The sequence below is a fragment of the Channa argus genome, chromosome 15, assembly GCF_033026475.1.
Source record: "Channa argus isolate prfri chromosome 15, Channa argus male v1.0, whole genome shotgun sequence".
Taxonomy (NCBI): domain Eukaryota; kingdom Metazoa; phylum Chordata; class Actinopteri; order Anabantiformes; family Channidae; genus Channa; species Channa argus.
The window spans coordinates 12461546-12483970 of NC_090211.1; the positions used below are offsets into that span (position 1 = coordinate 12461546).

Sequence of the window (22425 nt, forward strand, 5' to 3'; positions counted from 1 at the left end):
AGCAGATTATTTGCTGTGCACATACATGAGGGGACACTGCATTTCAAAGGCGGGGGCAGGACAAGCGACCTGTTTGAGAGGTGACTTTGTTTTCCTCCTACACCTGAGACCACTTGCATAACACTGTGGAGCCAGGCACAGTCATCAGGTCTTATAGGTCGGGGTTGTGATTGAATCGGGCTAAACTGTGCCTTTTGGCTGTTGCTATTTCAATGGCAAAAAGTAACACCCTAAATACAGTCGGAGTGATTGTTTTTCTGCTGTGGGTTCTGGTGTTTTGTTGTGTTGCAAATTTTGAGTAACTTTACAGATGCAGCTTGAAAGGGAAGGCTTACAGTGCTGATTGTGCATCTTTTTCTTGGTTAGCTTAGGCCTGGACTTATAACATGAGTCATGTAAATGTGAGATTAGTTGACTATAATAACTAGCACTTTGTGATGACACTGTAACTAAACGAGGAGGGTTGGTGTCCATTTTACAATATCTCTGACTGTCCAGACAAATAATTCACAGCAAGTTATAGTTCTAAGGAGATGACACCTTGGATCCTGACAGAAACCCTGGGGTAAATGTCTTAATTAGTATTACACACTGCAGTTTAATATCTAACCAGAAGTGCAATAAGCAGTGCAAAATATACAGTGTCTGTATTTTGTGTTTGTACTTTATAAGGAACATCATTAACCGTAACACAAGAGCAAGTGCTGAAACTGTCAGTATTTGGTTGCATCAAAAAAAAAAAACTTCCAAGAGGAACATCTTCGGTCTGTTTGATATGGATGCCTGTTTGTGGTTGACATGACTGATGTAGAATACTATGCTCTGAAAAGTTCCATTACAAAAGAACACGAGAGCAGTGCTCAGACGGCACAATCTTCTCTCGGCTCACGCTGCTGAAAAGTTTGCTCTGTTCAACGCAACTTGGACAGGACTCAAATTTTCACGTGGTGTTCTTGGATTTGATGTGTGCCTTGATTTCGTTTCTTTTTTTTTCTTCCACTGAAGGCACGTGTTGTGCTCACTGCAGTATTAGCAGGGCTTTAGGTATATGAGGACAAACTTCTTCATGTTATCTACTTAAAGTGTATACTTGAACTTTGCTCTGAAACACCATAAGTATGTGCCTCTATGTGTTTTTGTTTGAATGCGTGTAGCCATACTGCAGAAACAAGTTGGCTGTGTTCCATTTTCTTGAACAATAGCTCTGCAGATCAACCCCAGCAGTTGTGAGGTCTCCTTTATAACTCACGAACATGCAGCTATATTGCAAGGATCACATGCTAATCTTTAAATCCAAGATTTAATTTAACAAGGAGTTTGCTCCCATCCATTATGAGGAAAAGGGAGAAGTCAAAGCACTGACATTGTTTTTAAGAAGAGCTTTAAATTAAATTGACTGGTGAACTTGTTGTTTTCTCATTATGACATACAAGTCTGACATTCTCAGTGATAGAAGGCAGAGAAAACATTTAAGACATACAAGTAATTTGTGATCAGCTGTTACCAGGACTACAGTAATTAACAACTTTTTACAGTATGCTGAGACGGCAACAGAAACTAAAACCGAAATATATTTTCTGACCTCTAAAACAACATTTAATTTATGGATTTTTTTTTCTTTTGTTTTCATCATTAACATTATTCTTGTACAATGTTTTTTTGTAACATCCGACCCTTTGGTCTTTTATTTGCACTTTTGTGGGCAGACCATATTTGCATGCATTCAAAAATGGCTAATGCCTTAGAAGACATGAAAACACTTTAGAACTGGCACATTGTGCTAGAGCAGTGGATTTTCACTTGCTCTGCGAAAAAGCATTAATCTTAACTTTACGTAATTATAATTTAATTCTGTTTGCATAATTTTACAGTTAACTGTAAACTCTTAACTGTATTAAAAACAAGCATTTTACTTCGCTCGTTCCCTAGCTTGCTGTTTTTTTTCAGTGATCACTCCTAAAGTATTGCCACTCCTGTTGTGCCTACATGTTGTAATAATTTACAGACATGATGGAGCAAAATTAAAGGTTTTCGTATTTGAAATGTTGTTCCAACCTTAGATAACAATGAAATTCCCCCAGGAAATTGTTTAGCCATTGCGTAAGACACAACCCGATGCTGACATGTCCTGTCTTGGTCCTTTCTTCCTCATCGATCAGTAAAGGCAGCCAGACGAGACATTACACTGCAACCTGACTAGTTTCTCCTTGCAGAGTTATTCATTTAGTGTTAAGACATCATCTGTCGTCTAGCTGGTTGAGACTCATCATAAACTTGCATTGCTCCTTATTAAGAACTAAAAGAAGGGCAGTTGTCATAAGTCCATCTGCACATTATCCATTTTCTTTACGTTCCTCCCTGATTTACTCAATTAGGCCTGGCTGCCTCTGCTGCCTGTCAGCACATGACATGTCCTCACAGTCCACACAAATGCAGTAATTGGTGGTTTCAGTGCTCATCTGATCCTGGGCATTTTCAAGCCTGGGGCTGGTTGTTGCGTAGAAGAGTGAATGAGGAGGAAGGATCGAAAGGAGGGTGAGAAGGAACAGATGATGGCATCCTGGCTTCTGATTGCGCGTGATTCCCCCGGTTCTAATCAGCTGGTGTTACATGAAATTACTCCCATTTGCATGCCATTACTGTTTGCATGTGTAGGTGTAAAGTGTACATGTGTGACAGCAGAGATCAGAATGAGATGGATGAATATCCTATTTCAGACACGCTGACCTTGTTTCCACCAAGGAGAAATTCATTTAGTGAGGGTGCAGGGAGAAATCATTTAAATTCTTTTATTAATATTTTCCCCCGTCTGCAGCCTTTATGCTCGTGTGCCAGACTTCTCAGTGTCTCACCTTTCAGAACAAATGGGTGTCACACAGATTTGATTCATTTTGTAGGAGACATTTCTCTGCTCTCTAATTGTCTGCTTTAATTTTTGCCCTGAGCGCACATAATGAAATCCTTCAGTCCTCTTATAGGCAGTCACAAAATGGACAGCGTCTCAGTGATAGGAAAGGAAAAGATTACACTTAAGCTGTGACATATTCCTTATTTTATTGCTTCTTTAATTGAAAGATGATACAGAGAGTGTCGGAATGGGAAGACCTATACAGTAGATGATTGCGTACATTTGTTCATAAAAAATATTCCTCACCTTCTCTCTCTCTCTTTCTCTCACTCTCTCTCTCACTCTCTCCCTCCTTATGTCACACAACTTCAAATGGCCCCATTTCCCAATTAGCTTCCACAATTAGGGTAACAATGTAGTACAAGAGAACTGGGATGACAAATTTAGCAATAACGGGAAGAGATGAAGAAAGAATCTACCTTAATGTCTATTTTTTTTTTCTCCCCCTGGCTGCATGTCATTTATAAGGCCCTGTAATTTAATTTCTTTACATAATAGTTTTGTCAGTGGCTAATCATCTAATTCTTTATGCAGGATTGTTTCCTAGCTACAAGTGTGTTCGTTCAGTGGCCGTGGGTCAGCATGTGTTTCTATTCAGGACATCTAAGATAGAGGCAACCAGACCTGTGTCAGCTACCTTTGGCCTCTTTAGTGGGAGAGTGTGCTGACATGATGCTGCACTGGGCTTTACTTTGTTATGTAATCCTCCCACCGCTTTGAAACACCACCACGCTTTATTAGCAAATCTCATATTAATGTAGGTGTGTGCACGAGTACACACTTGCACGGAAATGTGCACATTTATGTGACCTTCCCCATCAATGAGATGCACTTTACATCTCAGTTAGGAAGAGCAAAGAAGCATTTAAGAACACAACAGTTTCTTGGCAGGGTCCTGAGGGATGTGTTAGTCTTTTATCTTCACAGAGCCAGACTAAGCAGGGATACCTTTTTTCTTATTGGAGCAATGTGTTTGTGAACGTGCGATTCGCCCCAGTTTTGCTTTTATCCTTTTAGGATAATATATTAGCAGAGACAGATGGTAAATAAAGGCAAGTGATTCAAACAGGAGTTGCTTTTAGAGTAGTTTTTAATGCTCTTTCTGCCATCGCTGTTCGATAGTTTGGTAATAAGTTTATACAAACAAGAAGCTGACATAAATGCCCTCTATTTAAAAAAAAAGTATTAAAAGTTTTTAGTACATTAACATACTTTTTTTGAGAGTCTTTTTCTTCAGCAACAACAGCTGTGTTTGGAAATAATTGAAATGGCTTACTGTGAGTGCATTTTGCTTGTCAAGACCCAGTGAACAGAGGAAAATGGTGAACAGCAAGAGTTATTTCACTGCTGTCTTCCACTTACATTTTCTGACCAAAAGTGGAATTTAAAGTAATGTTTAAAAAATGTATATATCAAATTCAGGGGTCTGGGTGAAAGAATTAGATGGTTAATGATTCACTGATTTAGTCTGTTGACATAAAATGCATTAGTGATTGATTGTTTGACAATTTTCTAAGCAGAAATGACAGATTTAGTTATTTCTAGCTTTTAAAATCTCATGATCTGAGACTTTAAAAGGGCAAACTAAATGACTTTTGGTTTTACCTGTTGGTCAAATAAAACTCCTATAGGCACCTATAGCCCCCCATTTTTAAACATCACACACACAGATTCATTAATAATGAAAATAATCAGTTGTTGCACTAGACATAGGAATTTATCATTCTAGTGTTTGTTGACAGATTTTATTCCCAGCACAAGTAATACAGCCTAATGAAGACCATAAACAATAGGTCAAGCTGCATATTATACAATTGTAACTGTCCAGGTTTTGTTCATTTTGTAGTATTCCAGTTCAGTTGTTGTTGTACCCTCTATATATGTACAGTACAGTCATATAGGGGCATAATAAAATAGTTACTGTTAGACATAAACCACTGGTGCTTTCATTACTGACTCATAGGTATTTCTACTGTAGGTGGGTTGTGCTGCACTCAACCCTCTTGAACTATGAGTCCTGACAGGATACACACAGCAGCAAACTCACATACTGTATATGGACACACAGTGTGCTGTCCCAATCAAATCTTGGCTCTCATTAAAAACAAAAAACAGACAGTGAGATCAAGGCAAGGAAAAATGCTTAAGTCTGAGTGAAGATAAGAGGAATATGAAGAACTGGCAGGGTTGTTTCAGGTTGATACGTGTGGCACCTTGCCATAATATTCTGCCACACTGTGGATTCAGGCTAGAAGCAGATTAAGTGTTCTCCTGCTTTATTGATGGCTTGTGTAGGGACTGCTGCTGCCGCAGTGGTTGTCTCTCTGTCTCCTGGCTGTTCCTGAATAGCTGACTGGGGACCAGCTAATTGGAGGAAACCCTGGAGGAGCACAGGAGGAGGAAGGAGAGGAGAAGTAGACAAGAAGTAGAGGAAACAATATTAGGGGAAGATGTCAGGAATTGTGCCCTTTCTTCATTTACACTGACTTAGGTTTCAGTATAGTATGTCATATATTTCTACAGTAACACAGTGTATTGCTGCTGGCAGGGCAAACAGAACTGCTCTGTTTATAACACACAGAGATTGTTTTCATGTTATGAAGTACTTAAATTATATTGTTTGCCAATATTCTGACATGCTCATGTATATTGTTGTTAGATGAAACTGTTGTGATAATTTTTAAGTTGGTGTGTAATTACAAAATCCCTTATTTATGTCAACTTTATCCTAGTAGCCAATATTCATTGCTGTGATTTATGTCTCAATTCTGGACAGAAACAAATATTGTGTCATTCTGTGGCATTTACACTACACTGTTGTCTAGCTGCCATAGTGAGCTAAAGCTCTAGGGTAACTACATTTCTTCCAGTCAATGAAGATTGAACAGTCACTCTGTTTTTACTACCTCTGCCACCACCATCAAGGCCATGCCTCTTCTAGTTTCTGCAAGTGCAGGATCTGGGGTGAAAACAAAGGCTCTGAAGTAAATTTGTTGTAATTTTTTATTAATAATAACAGCCTCACACAACTTGGCTTGTCTAACGATTGTGTCAATAGCTGTTTGCTCTATATATACGACCGACTTTTACAACTGAGGTTGGTCGGTTTATGCCTGAAAGAGATAGACTGGCAGAAAGTGTGAGAGCAGATAAATAGAGAAAGGTAAAGCCCTCTGTTCTGCCCTTGACCCTGCTCTGCTGATAAGTGAAACCTCCACTTCCCATCTCTTTCTTGTTTTCTTTTTCAGACCATCATGGAGCAGTTCAACCCCTGCTTACGGAACTTTGTTGCCATGGGGAAGAACTATGAGAAGGCCCTCGCCAGTAAGTCCTTTTTTTTTTCTGTGCTCCCTGTTTCTCTGCAGGTCCAGGCACACAGCCAAGCCAGCACTCCCTCTGTATATTTGTCTTTCTCCATTTATATAGCTATCAACCCAACTTTTTTTTGTCCTTCTAAAAAAGGACAGTATTCTTCTGCCAAATGGGCAGGTCTTATCATGTGGTCACAGCCTCTGGCACTGCTTGTACACTGTAGTGGAGGTGTATTCAGAGGAACACAGAAAGCCTCTAATCTGATGCAGAAATGAGGATGGCTCACTGTCGGCTGTGAAATTCTCAAAGGAAATCGCATGAATATTTGTTTCATTTCACTTGCCCTCTGACTTGGAACCTTTGTTCCAAAACACTCCTCAACCTTCTACCACACTACTAGACAAATTCAGCTCCATCTAATCCAATAATTCGAGGTGCTTCTCCCCAAGCTCATGCTTCTTTTCTACGACACACACAATAACTAATCCTGGCCCTGGTGTAGGTTGGAGACAGACTGGTAGGGGCTCACTGAGCTACTCTTTAAAAACCCACTTTGCTGAATTGGCTTGACCCAAGGGAGTAAGATGCTCTGATTTGCAGTGGCACAGCTTGGGAGGACACACTTCTACCCATATGGTGCAATCAGTAAAATAATTCGACACCAGAGATGCCAAAAGGGCTTCATGTGTAGGGCTGCTACAGTTGATCTGGATATTCCAGGTTTTTCAACACTGGAGTCAGTTGCTGAATTTCACAGTGCTTGGTAATTGCAAAAGCCACAGACTCATACAACTTAGTGACTCCAACTCCCTACCAAATGCAGCCTCGTACTTGGTATACAATTCCTATGGTGGCATGAGGAGGACAATGCAGGTATAAAAATGGTCATTGTCTTGGTCAAGAAATGTCTGGTTATTCGTCCTCTTTTCTAAAGTCGGATGAGTGGTGGATCAGTAGTTCTGAGTTGAGCCCCTCCCCTACTTATTGTCTGTCTGCTTTGCGATCAGAGATACGATAATCCTCTCCGTCTGTTTCTGTAAGTCCTTTACGACACATTTCATTAGACAGAAGTGAAGGAGCATATAGATTCAGCTTATCTGCTCAGCTACTCTTCAGCTGCACACACACACTCTCAAACATTACAACAGCAACAGTATTGGCAACAAGAGAAAAAAAAAAAAGCTTGGACACCCCCCTGCCACACATGTGCAAACTCATAAACACTCACACACACACACACACTTTTCACATCAAGTGAGGCTGCAGGTCTGTTTGGATAGAATTCACCCATGATGCTCCGGATGCTCTGCTCTCACTTTTGAGGTGTTCCCACCGCAAAAGAGTGAGAGAGGGGGGTTGAATTCTTCTGTCGTGAACTCAGCAGTAATTGGGATTAGCATTAGCATATGTCTCTCAGCCTAGGAGCAGAACTGAAAGGCTTCTAGTCTGAGAGATTTCCTCTATTGCAGTGCTGCATCTGTCTGCTAGAATTAGACTTCCAGTGCCAGCCTGTTGTTGTAAAAGTGTCTCTCACCTGGCAGCTGTCTGCAGGCACAAGGCCCATCTGTCACCTGGGCCGCTGTTGGATTCACCTCCAAAAAGCTGTGTCCATTATTCAGTGGAGATCGGCTGATTGGCAGGCTGTATGGCAGTCAGGCAGAACTCACTGGAAGCTGACTCTGCCCTCTGTGACCATTGTTGTTCTGCAGAGCAGCAGTTGGAATAATACAGGCTGAGGTGCATATTGATCTGGGGACACCAGGAGCCTTCTCGATCTTTATTCAGTCAGTGGGGGAGAAGGAGAGAGAGAGCTGCTGATAAGGTTTACCTCACACATTGTGTTTGTGTATGCTAAAGATCTAGAGCAAAAGTCAAGCATTTTTTGTGTACATTAGTAGATGTGAGCCCATGTGCACAGATCTGCACGTGTATGTGTGTATACACTATATATGGCAGATTGTTTTAGTTTAGTTTTTTTTTTTTTGATAAAAATGTTCAGAATCAGTGGATAAATGGATTTATTTGTGCACTAACAGAATCCCACATTGCTCATTTAAAGAGCAGTTACATGTATTTATGTTTATCAGCACCGGAGGGAAAACCCCTTTACTCACAGTGCAGTGTCACAAACCTGAACTCAAAACACCCTGTCGTGCAGTGGGACACCCACCATGTTAAAGCCTTGTCTGCACACATGCTTAAACCTTAATCCAGCTTCTCCAAGACACTGTGTGTCCATGGTTCAGACATATTGAAAATAAATAGAATTGGATTGGAAGAAGTAAAGGCTAGAGATGAATAACAGCCTGACACTGCTGTGACTAGTAAATATTGAATTTTAGCGGCCAAAGATTGAAGAATGATCCTGTGTGCTTTTAAGTGTCTCTGATTGGTCCATCCGTTCCATAGTGACATGCATCTTTCAAAATCTACAGTGTGCGACTTGACACTGTCAAAAATACATTTTACCATTATTATTTTTCATTTTGTTCAACATTGTGCAAGAGCAGTCAGTGCAATTAGATGATGAGGATACAAAATGTGCTGTGGTAATTTTCACTGAACAAGATGATTCCACAGGATGTCTTTAAATTTTTAAGTTAAAGGGTATATTCAGCATTAGATCCTGAATAAGTCACAAGGCTTTTGTATGATTGGAAACAATAAATCTTTCAGTCAATACCGAATGGCTGCAAGCACCATGGTCTAACATTTATGTTTATTAGACTCATGTATTTTAAGTTTCATTACGTGACTGTAGTGGTGGCAGTGTGTGATTGTGTATAGGTTTGACCCAAATGCAGATCAGATAGAGAACATTTATTTATAATTACTCATCATTTTATCACCCAGCGTTATCACATACAGTACATTTTGGTAAGAATAAAATGTGTTCTCATCATAACACTGAGGCAGAAATGTTTGCATGGCTTGCCCAGCAAGCACAGATTATGTGAGGAAATTATTTTCCTATTTGACATCAAGCATTCGAGCAATAATACGTTGAGTATTTGCATAGCAACATTGCTGTTACTTTATTTTTGCAAAATAAAAACTGTGATTTATTATATCAAATTCAAGGAGAAGGAAATAGTTTGAGAGGATTGCAAATGTTTGTGTCCCTGGATAGAAAACTGTTGACTTTGTTTGCTTTCAAAATTGCACAATTCTGCGTCTTTAACCTTTCACTTTACAACCGCTCTGCTTTTTTTTTTGTTCTTGTCCCTCTTTTTTTTCTAGACGTGACATTTGCTGCCAAAGGCTACTTTGATGCTCTGGTCAGAATGGGTGAATTGGCCAGTGAGAGTCAAGGATCCAAAGACTTGGGTAAGTGACTGAGATACACCTGATAAACGGACACTTACTCCCTCTTTTTGGTCTTTCTGTCGACCTTCACACTGGACAACAAAAACATCAGTCCTTTGTGCACTTAGTTATACACATACGTCATCCGGCATTAATTTTCTGGACAAAATTGTGGCTTGGGAAGAAGCATTTAGAGAGTAATGTGTGTGATGATACAGGAGGTGTCTTTTAATTAGATTTTTTTACTGACTCATTTCAGTCCTAAAGTAGTTTGTTGTAAGATTGTGTCCTGGAGGAAATAACTTTCAATATATTGGCCTCCTTTTGTCAGAGAAATGTCATCAGAGAAAGAAATTGGTAACAGTGATGAGTGCAGTACTGTCAGCACAGCCAGCTGGGAGCTGACAAATTATTTACAGATAGGGGTAACACGTTTTCATATGAGCTTTTTATTGGACTGGTAGAATTTTCCCAATCTGAAACATTTCCAATGTAATAAGTATTGATTTTTTATTATCAGTTTAACAGATGTCAAAAGTTTTGAGCCTTATAGGATATCAATTAGGTGTGTGTGTGTGTGTGTGTTGTGGTTACAAGTATAGATGTCGATTGGAGAAGCAACACCTGGCCTCTCATAGTGAGTAGTTTCCTAGGTTATTGGTGTCTTCAAGTGTGTCTGTATTAGCTGCCACCAACCCATGGGAAATCAGCTGCTGTTTGAAGAGATTCCCTTTGCACGGATTGTGCTTTCAGCTTCTTGATCTGCGCGGAAGTAGCTGTTGAATTGACGGGGCCTTTGTTGAAGCGTAGCTCCGATCCAGTTTGGGTTTTCTCCTGCCCAAGCAACAGAGAGTGACATCAAAGTGCTCTTGGGATGTTTTATTCAGCAGACAGCCCCTCTTGCAATCTATCTCTCTATCTTGCAGCCTCCATGTGGTTTTTCATTGATTCCAAAGTTTACAGCTGTACCTCAGTGTTGAACTGAGGCCCCATTATAGTTGTGGGGTTTTCCAAGTCAGGCATCATTAGCTAAGCTTGCCATGAAAAGAAAGCAACATGTGCAAAATCTGACTGACAGCTGACCTAATCTCCATCTGCATTACTTGGTTTAGCAGCAAGGAAATCTATATTTCAAATGCATTTAAATGTGTTGTTCTTTTCTTTCTGTGTGTGGTAGGCGAGTCGGCCCCTCATTGTTCTGCTTGTTCACCAAGCTGCACCAAATGCTGAATCACGCTTTTCATTTATAAGTTTAAAATAAAAGGCTGTTATGTAGCTATTCATTAGTGCATTTGAGTGCATGTACTAGCTATACATAACATTCCCCTGCATGCCACAGTGGGTCCCTAGGGAAGGATTGTCCATGTTTTATTTTCCAGCCACCTGCTCATTAGTTTTTTGGAGTCCCACCCTCAGCTCAGTGCCAGTGCTCTGACCCCCCTGTCAAACTATGTGCAGGAGTGACACCTAAAACTCAGAGCTTCCTGTTTAACTTGACTCAAATTTCCAAATGATTAGAGGACGTGGGATGATGGGAGTCATGGGGGATAACAAAAGAGATGGGTTGTTGAGTCTCCCTTGTTCACAACCCACAATTCCAAAACAGTTAGGAAGATGTGTGAAACATAAATAAAAACAGAATGCAATAATTAACAAATCTCATCAACCCATATTTTATTCACACTAAATCATAAACAACATATCACATGTTTAAACTGAGACATTTTACAATTTCATGTAAAATATTGACTCATTTTGAAGTTGATGGCAGCAACACATCTCAAAAAAGTTGAAAGAGAAGGAACAAAAGGCTGGAAAAGTGTTACAAAAAACAAAACAAATGGACAAGCATTTGACAACTAGTTAGGTCAATTGGCAGCGGGTCAGTAACATGACTAGGTATGAAAGGAGCATTTCAGAGAGGCAGAGCCTCTCAAATGTAAAGAAGGGCAGAGGTTCACCAATCTGTGACAAACTGCGCCAAAAAATTGTGGAACAAGTTCAGAAAAATGTTCCTCAACATAAGACTGCGAATACTTTGAAGGTTCCACCATTTACAGTATATAATATCATCAAAACATTCAGAGAATCAGGAGGAATCTCTGTGAGCCAGGAACAAGGCCAAAGGTCAAAACTGGATGTGCTTGATCTCGGGCCCTCAGGTGGCACTGCATTAAAAACAGGCATAATTCTAATCATTGCATGTGCTCAGGAACACTTCCAGAACTCAATGTCTGTGAACACAGTTCGCCGTGCAATACACAAATGTAAGTTAAAGCTGTATCATGCAAAGAAGAAGTCATATGTGAACATGACGCAGAAACAGCGCCGTGTTCTCTGAGCCCCATCTCATTTAAAATGGTCTGAGGCAAAATGGAAAATTGTGCTACGGTCAAATTAATCAAAATTTGAAATTCTTTCTGGAAACCATGGACTGTCCTGTGGACTAAAGAGGAAAGGGACCATCCAGCTTGTTATCAGCAGACAGTTCAAAAGCCTGCGTCTCTGATGGTATGGGGGTGTATTAGTGCCTATGGCGTGGGCAGTCCGCACATCTGGAAAGACCCCATCAATGCTGAGTAGTACATAGTTTCACAGCAACATATGCTCCCATCCAGACAACGTCTTTTTCAGGAAAGACCTTGCAGATTTTAGCAAGACATTGCTAAACCGCATACTGCATCCATCACAGCATAGCCAGCTGCTGTTCCGGCCTGCCTGCAGTCTAGACCTTTCACCAATAAAAACATTTGTTGGATCATAAAACGAAAAATTCATCAACAAAGGCCCAGGACTGTTGAGCAGATAGAATCCTGCATCAGACAAGAATGGGACAACATTCCTCTCCTAAAACTCCAGCAACTGGTCTCCTCACTTCCCAGACATTTACAGACAGTTGTTAAAAGAAGAGGGGATGCTACACAATGATAGACATCGCCCTGTTCCAACTTCGAGATGTGTTGCTGCCATCAAATTCAAAATGAGCTAATATTTTCCATGAAATGTTAAAATTTCTCAGTTTCAACATCTGATTTGTTGTTTCTGTTCTATTGTGAATAAAACCTGTTTTACACAAAGAACTCTTTCAAATAAATTAGTAAATATCTCCTTTTTCCATTCTGTTACTTTGTGTCTTAGTAGATAATTTAACCTCCATCCAATTTATGTATTTATAATGGACTGATGTATTTTAACTGTAACCAGGCTGTGGGATATACGCCTCCTGTAATTGATAGAAATGACATGGGCATAATCTGAAAGCTTCACAGCATGTGTGTTATTGGAGGCAGTGACGTGACCTCAGAAACCCTGCATCCACTGCAACATCCATCAGATCAACTTTATGGCTGATTTGACATCCTATCAGATTGATCTGGGTTTCCTAAAAGATTTATAACCATAATCTTGTTTCTTTGGCTTATCTGTATTTGCACTTGCTCACACATGAACGTGTTTATTAGTTTGGGTTCTTGTTGCACCTCTTTAACGCCTGTTAATTCCATAGAGGCTTAGTAAGCGACGGGCTGCAAATGGTCCCACCTACACACCTAAGAGTCGCAGCTGCTCTCCATCTCTTTCTTCCGGCTCTCTCCCCTTCCCTCCTGTCTTTTACACACACTTATAAACATTATGGCTAAAACCAGGGAATTAAATTACCTTGTGAAATAATGTTGCTGGTTTCATTAATGACAAATCAAACATGGCTTGAGTCTTAAGTCAGTCCTTCAAAGGACAATATGTTACTACAGGAATCCATCCTTGTGTGTATACTGCATCATACAGTATGTGTATGTGCTACTACAAAGCAGTGGGTATTTTCTGTCTATACCTCTTGTTATTTTCTGTCCATTTCTACAGCATGAGGGCTCTTTTAATCCACTTGTGTATATGTCTGCCTAAAAAGACACAGGTTCTCTTTTTCACTCTTTCTATATCTCTCTTTTGCTCTCTCTCTTAAGCCCAGTACTCCCACACTCTCCCTCCCACATATCCTCCTCTGGTTGGGCTAATCATCGCCTGTCACTTTGCCACCCACACACACATGCATGCACATGCACACTCTAACACACACCTGCTCTCCCACCCTAATTTCCCTCTCTTTCTCTTCTCCCTTCCTCTGTTTCTGCCATCTTTTCCTTCTTTGAATCCCCTTCATGCAGAAGGAATGAGTACTTATTACCTCAGTGGCATCTGTGGCTTTCCAACCTCTAGGAAAATGCAGGAAATCTAGAGTTCGAGGGGCTGAAGATGTTTTCGACAATCACAACTGTCCAGCTCTCTTCCACTGTGTTTATGTTCCTCTAATCCAGGAGGCTTTCCACCAGGCCCCTAGCCAAGGAGGCACTTTCCAGGTTTAAACTCCTCCTCTAGTTCATAGTATTTTGATATGCCATCATTCCTAGTGGAGAGTCCCTTCATTTTTGTTGTGAGCAAGTCCAACATACTAGCCAGCATTTCCTTTTATACAAAAAAGCTTTAGATTATGAATTAAATGCATTGAATGAAAGTATTTATTTGCATTCAGCTACCAAAAGTATAGTGATATCAGAAAAAATTAGAGCATCACTTTAAAATGTATGTAAAAATAAATAATCACACAAATGGGTTAAAATTATTTTGATATAACCCATGCAGCCTATCCTATATATAACTATAATTATGGACAAGCACAAGCTACTGTTAAGGTATGACAGGTTTTGCACAGTCAGCAATCAGCTTTGCCTTAAAGCAGCAGTATGTACCTTTTGTTTTAAAAAATATTTTTAGTAGAAATATGCTACAAAACCTGTGTTTTTGTGGAGCGCTCCTGTTAAGGTTTCTCAGAGTTATGGAATAGCTGCAGCTCTACCTGGAAACTGGCTTCTGCTAGTTTGAGAGAGGCTCACCCCTGTAACCAATCGGACAATATTAAGTATTTCTGCTTAGTAAGTCAGTTTTGGAGCATTCTGAGTTATTGTGTATGTTATTGTGTTGTTATTGTTATACCCTACACTCTGACGGTAGATGGGCTTCTGCCTGAAGGCCTGTTTATGACTCAGTGGCTTGGTCAGCCTGTTCTTTCATTGTCCTCAGGTGAAGTGGAGCTGCTCTTTCCTTGCCTGGGTGTGTCTCACTGCTCTGTCCTGTTTCATAGTTCAGGTTTTTCACTGGTTAAAGTTAAAATAATTGTTAAAACAATAACATAAACTACCTCTTAGCAATATGGCTAATTAGTCTGTTTCAAGTACCTGAAAAGGAATGTGAAGTGCCCACAGTTCCGTCTACGTCTCCCCAGCCAGAGAAAATCAAATACTTTTTTTCCTTCTTATCAGCTTCTGTAACGTTGGTAATTGTTACATTTTTAATAACACACGTGTATGATTCAGCATTTAGTCATGTCATTTGGGAAATAACATGCATTAGAAAAAAAGCCATATTAAACTGTAGTCAAGCAGTGGATTGCTTAGGTCACTCCTGGGAAGAGGGGCCCATGGAGGGGAAAAAACACATGTTATAGTCCACCAAGTAATTACCTGAGAGAACCAAAAGGTTCACAAAGGGAAAATGAGGCTGCAAACTGATGTAGCATAATTGTCTTTTTTAGGTTAATGGATCTGGGACATAAGCATTAGATTTCTGTTGGTAAATGGATGCCATCTAAACGGCAAGATGACATCTGTTGTTAAGAGTTGAGGTTAGCAGTGGCAGATGAAGTTTTAATGCTGACATGCTGTATTTAATTTGCAGCACATACATACGGAGTACGTACATACATACTGTTTACATGCATCTCTCTGTGTCCCCTCTCTGTCTTTCTGCCTTTACCCTGGCCTACCTCTCTCCTCCTCCAGCACCTGTCCCGGTTTAAATGAGAGCAGAGGAGCTCTTTTCTTAGCTCTATGCCATCATCCCAGGGGTCCCTGCCTTCTCCTGCTCTATTTCTGAGACACATACTGCATGACGAGAAGCTAGTGGCCCCCACACTCAATCTACACACATTCACATTGTCCTTCATTTGTTCGTGGTGGTGACATCAGCCGAAGGTGAGCTTAGATACTGCATAGCTGGGATGGACCTGATCAGGACTGGACAAACAAGTTTCTTACTCTGTTTACTTCAGACATGCTTCTTGTCAGTATAATTGATAGGTTGGCATGCAAAAGTGTAAACTACCAGTCAGCAAGCCACTATGTGCACAATGTGGGTGATGCAAAAATTAATTTTGTCAGTGTGTGTGGGTTTTATATGATCTTTGTAATGACAATGCAAGTGTTTTGAAGTAATTTCTTTGGAGAAAAGCAATGGCAACATAGTGATAATGTAATGATTATAACATTAAGTATTATATGTGCTGTTTTTGCATAGTTTTCGTGGGATCTCCGTGTGTGAACCTGAACTCAAGCAGTAGCAGCAGCAGTAGTGCATTTTTTTTCAGTCTGTACTTTTATCAGTGAATCTATCTGCTTCTAGGTTCATATAAAAAATCTTATGTTTTCTCCACTGTGAACTTAGATTCTTTTGACATGTTGCAAAGAACAGACAAAAACACTCAAGAACTTTTAAACATTCCACGCCCACTCGTAAACACACACCACATTGTGTATATCAGTCGTGCTTTAGGTCCTCTCATCTTTTTGTCTCACAGGTATTTATCCTTTCTTTCTCCCTTTCTACCTCCAGGTTTCACATGAGTTTTTCAAATTAATCAAAGTGCTTGTATGCGTCAGATATCAGCAAAAATATAGAGGTAACATTACTTTCAGGAAACTTTTTTCCACATTTAAAAAAAAAATATTATTCATGTATTTCATGATTTACAAATTATTTTCTATCATTAACCGTCATTTGTACAATCAAATCCTGTTTCAGTCAGGGAAAACAATGGGAATGACACTGAGAAGTTTATATTTGATGTGATTTCTAATCAGGCTTTAGTTGTTTAAGCTGCCATTTGTTGTGACAGCCTGGCTCAGGCAGACTGCATCTTATGACATCAGCAATAGGTGTATTCAGGACCAATCTGTAACTCTGTACATCCAGCAGGTTAGAACAAAACATCTACTGTATGCCCTAAACAATTATCAGCTTATGTATATAAAAAGAGCAGACATTCATGGACTAGAGATCAAAGCACTGGACTTCTTTTTTCTACCTCAATTAATATTTCATTACCATTGGACAGAAGTTTAAACACAATCTTTTACTCCCGTGATGGTTTGTTGACCATTTATGTGGCTAATATTTATGGCAGGTTTTGTTTTTGCACTCTTCATAAAGGGTTATTAAAAGAAATTACTTTGCCAAAATGGTAGGATGTTTAAATTCTATACTTTATATTCCAATGGAAAACTCGTTGTTGTTTTAAAATGCAGACTGAAAACCACACTGTTATCTTTCAGTTTTTTGCTGTTATAAAAAGCATTGTGTGGTTCAACAGCAACTTAACAGGGAATCCAGGATTTTGGCATATTGATACCAGGAGGTTTAGATTTGCTGCATAAAGTATTATTCATCAGAAACTACCTGAAAACGGCTTAGCATAAATATCAAGATTAGTTCTTAGGCCCTTCCCTTAAAGCCTCTGTTATGGCCTAAATGCATGACACCATTGCTGGACAAACTCATATTAGGTTATTAGGTTGAACAGCTCCAATGGCTCTGCTTCCAGTTTTAGTAACATGTCATATACTGTATATCAATAGTTTTCCCCCCTTAATGTGAATGAGCAAAGTGGGGAAAAGAGTTCAGACTGTGTTTATCATCTAGTACAAACTACCAAATGTGTGTGTCTGTGTGTTGATGAGAGCGGGAGATGGATGAACTGTAAGGATAAGCTGTCATTTCTTTCAGGATTAACATGTTGTGATTTCACAGGGACTGCACATATACACAAACACACACATGTACACACTCATACGGCCACCCAGACTCTAAGCTATTATCTGCGTCTCACACATTGTCCCGCTGCCCCATTACACTTGCCCACTTGTTTGTTTCCCTTACGACTTAGCGTGCTGGGTAGGCAGGTATTAACATCACTGCACTGTTTAGTCACACACTGTGGTCACACACACACACACACTCACACACACACAAGTGGGAATGTACACTTTCCTCCCCAGGGGAGTGTGGATGCTGATAGTAAAGGGGGGGAATCTTTAAACGGTGTTTAATAACACAACACTTTTCAGCAGCTGCCCCTCATCTAGCAACTTTTCCCATGGCAACGACCCTAGCATTATGCTGCTTCCATGACAACCCATAGTGAATCCAGCTTGACCTTCACCAATGATTCAGCGTCTCTCCATCCACCTCCATTCTCTCCCTCCCTCCCTTTCCGTCTCTCCTTCCTCGCTCAGTTCAACATTGCAAACTTCCACTTTTTTTTATCTTCGATACTGCACATTCTGTTATTCAGGTTTTTTTTTTTTTACCTGTGTGGGTATATCTTTACTTCTGTTACACAAGCAGTCAATACAGCTACACAAGCTGATGTCATACTTCAGGGGACAGTCTGTTCAAATGCAAACCCAAGGTTTGTGTCTGTGCTTCCTTCTCTGAATCAGTGCTTTAAGCTAGCAGGCATGTGGCTGCATGTTGTGCTGCAGGTGCAGATCAACCTGAACTCACCTCCCAACAAAGGAACCATTGTTTTCTCTCAGCCAGGGACACAGGCTTGGTTGAAAGGAGCTGGGAAATACTGTTACTATAATAAAAGTCTTTGATGGTTTATTTACTTGTATGCATGTGAGTGTGAGTATTTATGTGTGTTTTGTGTCCTGTATCTGGGCAAAAGAAGGTGTGTGTTTCTGTGCGTGTTTGTGAGCTTGAGCACTGCTGCTATCAACTTGTCTGTCATGTCACACTTAGCTGGTATGCGGATATCCTCATTGAGCTGGCAGGTCTTACACTCTCAGTCTCTCAGGTTGTCACATGCCTGCCAAATATTTCCTGTAACAAACAATAACATTGCATGATAAACTGAACTGTCTCTGTATTGATTCTTGATTGAATTGTTAGCTGTTAACTAACCCTTGAGGCTGCAGTCCAATTTTCTGTTACTGTTGTTGTGTAACATGATATTGAAGTTACCATGGTAACTATTTGCATCTCCAAAGTGTGAATTTTTTTTTTCCTTTCTTCCATGATTTGGCATCGTACATGCTGCAGTAATGAAAGTACACAAGACAAGAGGAGAGTTCTCTCTGATGAATTTATCCTTTACCTTTCTGGATCTTTGAAACATCCCGTCATACTGTTAGTTTAAATGATGTGTGTATGTGTGTCTTTGTGTAAGAGGCTACTCATTTGTTGATTGATCAAGTTAGTTGAATCCGCCAACAGAATGCGAGGATTTCTAAGCCTGAAGGGCTGTGATCATGGATGAGTATCTATAAGCCGCTTAGCACGCCTGCTGGGAACTGACAGTATGCTTTGGCTTTTTTCTCTACTCCTGTGAGGAACAAGATCAGCAAGCAACTTAGACCTTGGGCAAATGGCCTGACTATCATACAAGAGGTGCAGGGGGATGCATTTATTGAGAGGGAAAGAATTGTGTTTTCGACATTTTACCAAATTTCAAAAGTCATTATTTATATGAGCCTTACAAAGGTGCACTATTGGGAAAATGGTGATCTTTTGTGGCTTTTCAGGAATTTACCCAACCTGCCTCTTTACCAAATATAAGCAGCATATAAACATTAAGTCTTCATACATGTGTTTAAAAAGCTTTTTGGATTATTTGTCAGCAAATATGATTTAAACTGTACCTTTACCAGATCTTGACATCCGTACACGTTGTATTTCCTTTTCCTTAATAGCATCTTCTTGCTTCGCTGCTTTATGCCCTTTCTTCTTAACGGTCTGTCTGTAGCATTTGTTGATGTGAATGGTCTGTGTTGAAACAGAGACCACGACAAAGCCCTTTGATAAGTTTTGTTTGTTCTGAAACTACTTCAGCAAAAGTTTTGATTTCACTTATCAAGCATTTTAAGATGTACTCTTACAGGTCAGCTTTCAAAAAAAGGACACAGCAGGGGGAGTGTGCAATGAGATGGAATTAAAGTATGCACACTAAAGTGTCACACTTCAGCATGCAGCTCCTACTCATCCACAAATGTCCAATACTTATTTGTTATGGTTTCCTTCATAAAATATCTGTAATACAGCGATACATTTTATTTTGTCTTGACAATGGGCCATCTATCACAATTTTATTTAATTTCTAATTTTTATTATTGTTATTATTTTTTTATGTGGCCCAGTAACATATATTTGTTTTAAAGTGCTTTCATAGTTTTACAGGATATAATAAATTCTGTACTGAGAACTTTCAGACCAAACAGTTCGTGGGACTAACCTCAAGGGAACTACTACCAAAACTACTGCGTTTTAGGTTTTTTTTTTTTGTTGTTGCATTCACACTGACCGTAGGAACTCAAAGTGGCACAGACTGCGGCTAAAAGATAACCATTTTTTTAATCGATATTGCAATTTTCAAAATGCAAAAAATATCGGGAAACAGTTATTTATTGGAAATCATTGTGAGAGTTCATTGTCTCCCTTCTGGAGAACGTTACTGTTTGTGTTAGAGAGGTGGTAGTAAGCTGGATGACCTTGATGAGCCTTTTCATCTAGCTGTTATGGTATTTTCAGTCTTTTAAACACCAACTAACTTTGTGTGCTGGGCAGAGTAAATGAGACATAATGGAGAGAGTTGGTAGGAAAAAATAGAGCGTTAAGAACAGAATGGTTGAATGTCTAGGTGGTGTATTCTACTGCCTGTGTGTGCGTGTGCACTAGCGTGAATGTGCTCAGTCAACATGAAACAGTAGTTTGCATGATGACGGGACTCTGAGCTATGCTGGGTTTTCTTATCATTTATAGCTTGTTTGCTTGGCATGTTCCAGAAGAAAAGACATGTTTGAAAAATCACGTTAAATTGCAATCTTGAATTTAATAATTTTCCCATACCATAATGCAGGTAGGGGAACAGTCTGTATGGAATTATGTATTCCTATATTGATTACTTTTGGCATATCTAATTTAAGATGTTTTGTTAAATTAACTCGAAAATATTAATACATATGAAGCAACAATCCTGGGATGAAAATTATAACATACTTTACCCTCGATCAAATTCTTCACTGTCATATTTGTTTCTCCCCCGAGAACACAGCCGCGGACCAGTGGTCCTCTTAAAAGCTGGGCTACAGGCTGCTGAAATCACCAATGTCCCACAGTGCAGAAAATGTTGGGTCAAATTTATTCACAGGGATAGTTTTGAAAAACTGACTGGCTCAGTGTCAGGCAGATCAAATTGAACATGTGAACTTGGCTTCACTTCAGCTTAGAAAATACCTAATCTATGAGTACAATCTAAAACGGTTCCTCAAAAGAATGTTTCAAGAACGTTTGTGCTTCATAGTTCCTGTTGTCCAAACAAACAAAAAAGGGGAATGTCTGATTGTAGTTCTAAGAATACTATGAAAGTCAGAAAGTGCCTTTGAACTCTCAAACGTTACAAGGAAGGAGTCTCAAAAAAGCCCTTAAATGGTGAAGAAGAGATAAAAACCTCAGGAAGAGCATCAAATGAGGCAGATGGCTTTCAGGACAGACATGCACTAGATGTGCCTTTAGACACAAATTTAGCCTTAAAATCACTGTGGCCCAGTTCCAGTGTCTTTGAACAACACTGAACACTGTGTGTGTCTGTGTCTAGTAAAGTATTATTTTCCATGAACTGGAGCAACTACAGCAGGTTGTTGCAAATGATAGTATTTTCATTATTTCATTATTTACGTATGCTGGCCTATTTTTCTTTAAGAGGAAGTGGCGACCCAAAGATTGGAGAAGTGAGCGTGAAAAAGCTGCACTGCCCTTATCCACATCACTGCAGTGCCCTTGAGCAAGGCCTTAAACCCCAGCTGCTTAGTGGCCACAATATCAGCTTGTGTTTGTACTGGGTAGCTTCCGCATGTGAATTCCTGATTAGGGGTGGTCCTTCAGTGAATCTTTCCAGTATAAATAAAGGTTAAAAAGAGAGGTTACTAATGTTATGTTTTTGTATTTTTTTTTATTTCAGTCATTATGTGGTTTTCATGTTTGCTGTAATGCCCTCAGCAAATATTTTATGAAGCAAAACTAAAACAAGGACACTCAACTTGTCACACCAGAAAAAAGTGTTTTATTCACAGGAAACTGTATTTGGACTTTGCTAAGAATAACGGAGGGAGCAGGACTTCTGAGTTTCAACATGATGTCACTGATTTCACAGCTTGGAATTTTTGTGCAGCAGCTTCCTGCGCAAAATAAAGTGTTCAGGTTAATACATTTACTGCAGTTACAGAACATTTAGATAATTAATGAAGTTACAGCTGCTGTGCCACATGGGTAGCCTGCACACAACATCTTTTGAATGGTGTCATGCATCACATATTGATCCTGCTGCTGTGTTGACAGCCACATATATTTAATATATTTGGAGCTACATTCCACATTTGCTCGATCACTGTGACTTAGAGGGTATCTGTGAAAGCTGGGCTGTTCAAGACAGAGTTGCCAGTGCTGTGATACTGAAGGAGATAGGGCTGACATCCACATCGCACCCTGACGGAGCTGAGCCCTGGTCGGCTCCAGCCCAATTTAACCTGCGCCTACACATATCCGAGCTTGTTGCCAGGCTGACAACTACTCAGGCGACAGTGCTAATTGGAAATGCCTGTTTTATTTGATGGAAGCCTTTATTGATGTAATAGCTGTGTAGTCATGTTAAATTTCCTTTGAGGCCGCTCTGATCCTCTCCTTACTGACTTTTTATTTTACCTGTGCATGTGGTAGACAGGTTGTAGATCAAACTGGTTTTTTCAGTTCTTTTCCTTTTTTGTCCCCTGACTTTGGATGTCAATAAAGCAGGTAAC

At 39.8% G+C, this 22425-nt stretch overlaps 1 protein-coding gene across 6 annotated transcripts in view; it reads left to right on the forward strand.

Moving 5' to 3' along the window:
- Positions 1 to 22425, forward strand: part of baiap2a (BAR/IMD domain containing adaptor protein 2a) — a 50242-nt gene that overhangs the window by 5909 nt on the left and 21908 nt on the right. For 5 of the 6 annotated variants that reach the window (XM_067476020.1, XM_067476018.1, XM_067476019.1 and 2 more), the window contains exons 2-3: positions 6157 to 6232; positions 9461 to 9547. In XM_067476020.1, the coding sequence (XP_067332121.1) occupies positions 6157 to 6232; positions 9461 to 9547 (163 nt within the window). The remainder of the gene's footprint in view (positions 1 to 6156; positions 6233 to 9460; positions 9548 to 22425) is intronic. The other variant, XM_067476024.1, reaches the window with a different exon arrangement.